General features: G+C 46.1%; 1 protein-coding gene across 1 annotated transcript in view; it reads right to left on the reverse strand.

The window, feature by feature from the left end:
- LOC112070379 (dynein axonemal heavy chain 2-like) overlaps positions 1–3751 on the reverse strand; it is a gene marked incomplete at its 3' end in the record, with an annotated part of 17143 nt that overhangs the window by 2250 nt on the left and 11142 nt on the right. Inside the window, exon 11 of the mRNA XM_070438946.1 lies at positions 108–260. Within this exon, the coding sequence (XP_070295047.1) occupies positions 108–260 (153 nt within the window). The remainder of the gene's footprint in view (positions 1–107; positions 261–3751) is intronic.

Genomic DNA, 3751 nt, shown 5'->3' on the forward strand with positions numbered 1-3751 from the left:
ACTCACATGTCATCTAATTGAACCCAATAGCTGTGTAGTACTCTGCAGTCACTTGCAGTGCTGTTACTGTATACCCCGGTCAGTTGAAGTGAGTCGTTTCACTGTACCTCCTCGTCGGCCACGTCGGGGCAGACACGTCTCTTCTTGCCAGCGTAGCGGAGCAGCGAGGTCAGGGCACGCAGGCCAAAGTCATAGTGGTCCTGTTTGGACAGCTGCTGCACTGCCAGAGAGTACAGGGTGAACACCTTCTTAGCCAGGAGCTGGAGAGAGAGGCGAGGGGGGAGAGAAAGAGAGCATGAAAGATAGGATGGGAGCGAGAGAGGAAAAGGAAGAGGAGGAGAGGGGAAGATAGAGGGGGGCAGAAACAAAATAAATTGAGTCAGTAACCACATCAACCCATCACTACTTAATGACCCTAGAGCATAGCATGAAGGATACACCTCTCATATTTTTATTTAACCTTTATTTAACTAGGCAAGTCAGTTAAGAACACATTCTTATTTACTATGACGGCCTACCCTGGCCAAACCCTAACAACGCTGGGCCAAATGTGTGCCGCCCTGTGGGACTCCCAATCACGGCTGGTTGTGATAGAGCCTGGACTCGAACCAGGGTCTGTAGTGACACTTCTAGCACTGAGATGCAGTGCCTTAGACCGCTGTGCCACTCGGGAGCCCCAATATAAACAGAACAAAAATATAAATGCAACAATTTCAAAGATTTTACTGAGTTACAGTTCATATGAGGAGATCAGTCAATTGAAATAAATTCATTATGCACTAATCTATGGATTTCACATGACTGGGAATACAGATATGCATCTATTGGTCACAGAACCCTTTAAAAAAATGGCCTCACAATGGGCCTCAGGATTTCGTCACAGCATTTTTGTACATTCAAATTCCCCGTCGATAAAATACAATTGTGTTCGTTGTCTGTAGCTTATGCCTGCCAATACCATAACCCCATCACCACTATGGGGCACTCTGCTGATGTCAACATTGTGAACAAACCCTTCGCCCACACGACACAATACATGTGGTCTGCGGTTGTGAGGCCCGGTTGGACGTACTGCCAAATTCTCTAAAACGACGTTGGAGGCGGCTTATGGTAGAGAAATGAACATTAAATTATTTGGCAAAAGCTATGGTGGACATTCCTGCAGTAGGCATGCCAGTTGCATGCTCCCTCAAAAACATCTGTGGCATTATGTTGTGTGATAAAACTGCACATTTTAGAGTGGCCTTTCATTGTCCCCAGCACAAAGTGCACCTGTGTAATTATCATGCTGTTTAATCAGCTTCTTGATATGCCACACCTGTCAGGTGGATGGATTATCTTGGCAAAGGAGAAATGCTCACGAACAGAGATGAAAACAAATTTGTGTACAATTYTTTTTGYGCGTATGGAACATTTCTGGGATAATTTATTTCAGCTCATGAAACATGGGACCAACACTTTACACRTTGCGTTTATATTTTTGTTCAGTAAATAAAGTCAGCTAGCTAGCGGCGTTGTATCWTAATATAACCTGGTCATGTGAAACGTGTCATATAGACATGTCTGTCTGTCTGTCTGTTAGCTGGCCTGCCAGCTAGAGAGAGACAGACAGACTAGAAAATACACTATGAGGCTGTCCTGCCCTACAGCAGACAGCTTGACAGACACTGGCTGTCATGATCCCCTCTTGGCAAGCAGGCTGTGTGTGTGTGTTGTGTGTGAGGAGCGTCCATCACATGGTCACCCCTCCGTCTCGCTCCTAACATCTGAGTATGTATGAGAAAGATGTCAGTGGGTCTGTGTGTGCTTTTGAGTAAGCATATGAGGAAGATAGTGAGTGTACATTACTGTAATGTAGTGTGAGTGTGAGTGTGTGAGTGTGTGTGTGTGTGTGCAAGAGAGTATGGAGGGCTCCTGGGTTACCATGTCAGCTTGTTCTCATCACTTCTCCCTTCATGCGCTTCAGTGACACACAATCGCTCATGCACACAGTTACGCAAACACACACACACAAACGCACATGCATACGGACAGGCAAACACACACACACACAGCGTTGTCATGCTAGGCAGAGCAGACGATGGGCTCACGGGAAGCAAATCCTCTTTCCTGTCTGTTCCAGCTCACAGAATACAGAATACGCTCCACACTCTCAAAACAGGCCAAAGCAGACCAAAGTAGGCCAAACACCTAGGCCAAAAAGCCTCTTGCCAGCACATAGGGGTTATTTCTGCATGGCTCTGATGGTGATGGTGATGGCAGCACCCCATCAGGGACAGGGACAATATCTCTTTGACACACATGCAGTGAGAGGGTGTGTGTGTGTGTGTGTGTGTGTGTGTGCACATATTTTCCTTACTTCCTCTCACACCTTCTCACCCTCGCTTCGTCTCTCTCCTCCCGTGCTCTACTCTACCCTCCCTCTTCTCTGCAGATGCTGGAGTGGTTGTGTTGGTGTTCGGTCTCATTCTCCACCTCTTGTTACTTCTGCTGTTATTATGTGGTGTTCAGAATTAAACCCATATCTCCCTCTGGCAGCTAATTATAGTAATCCCCACAGGCAGACCACAAACCACTGACTGTTTGGGGCGTGTTGTGCCGTGTGTGGATGGAGAAGAGGTGTTTGAGAAGTTTGATAAAGGAAAAAACCATAACAGTCTAAAGCCGGGGGGTAGGGGAGGGGAGGGGGGGGGGGGGGGTCTGACTAAACTATATGGACTTTCTTAAGAAGGTGCATACCATGATCATTTAGGGTATTTGAATTTAGAATTTTATTTTATAAATATGAAAAAATATTTAATAAAAAATGCTACACGACAGAAGTTGGCAGTACTGAGCTTCAGGCGAGTCCCAAGACACTTGCGGTGGGGCGGAGAACATCCATCGAGGGGTCACAATAGTTTTGTAGGCCAATCGTTCGGCTGCTACAGATGATTTTGGGAGAAGACTGATTTTCGGGAGGTCTCAATGGTACTGACAAATACCGCTCTAGCTCGGTCTCCTTCCGCTGCAGATGTGTGGAGCGCGTAATCCTGCAGATGCAGTGGGTTGAGACGCTGTTCACGCCCTGACCTAGAGATCCTTTTTATGTCTCTATTTTGGTTGGTCAGGGCGTGAGTTGGGGTGGGCATTCTTATGTTTTTGTTCGATGTTGTCTATTCTATGTGTTTTGGCGGGTGTGGTTCTAATCAGAGGCAGCTGTCTATCGTTGTCTCTGATTGGGGAACCATATCTTAAGGTAGCCTTTTCCCCACCTGTGTTTTGTGGTAGTTGTTTTCTGTTTTGTGTGAGTACCCTGACAGAACTGTTGCGTTTTGTTCCACTTTTGTTTTTTTTCAGTGTTCAGTGTGATAATAAACATCATGAACACGTACCCACGCTGGGCTTTGGTCTACTCCTTCTTCCTCAGACGAACGATCGTTACAGCACGCATTCCAATGCAAAAAAAAGAAGAAGATAATCTCTAGCTTAAACTGGTGGATATTTATGGCAATTTTTTTATCTATTATGCTAATAAAGAATTTGCGGGGCGCGGACATCGACCTAGGGGGTTTAACAAAGGGTGTCATGGGTAGGTTTAGTGAAAAGTTTGGCGTGTGTGTGTGTGTTGGTATTGAAGCCTCAGGGGTGTTTATAGGTTGTTATTGAACGCGCGGGTGGGACTGGGAGGGTGCTTCTGGTGCAGAAGTGAATTTTGAATCTTGTTAAACACACGCTGCGGAAGCAAGCACACCACACACAACAAACAAAC

The sequence above is a fragment of the Salvelinus sp. IW2-2015 genome, unplaced genomic scaffold (genome assembly GCF_002910315.2).
Source record: "Salvelinus sp. IW2-2015 unplaced genomic scaffold, ASM291031v2 Un_scaffold1307, whole genome shotgun sequence".
NCBI lineage: Eukaryota > Metazoa > Chordata > Actinopteri > Salmoniformes > Salmonidae > Salvelinus > Salvelinus sp. IW2-2015.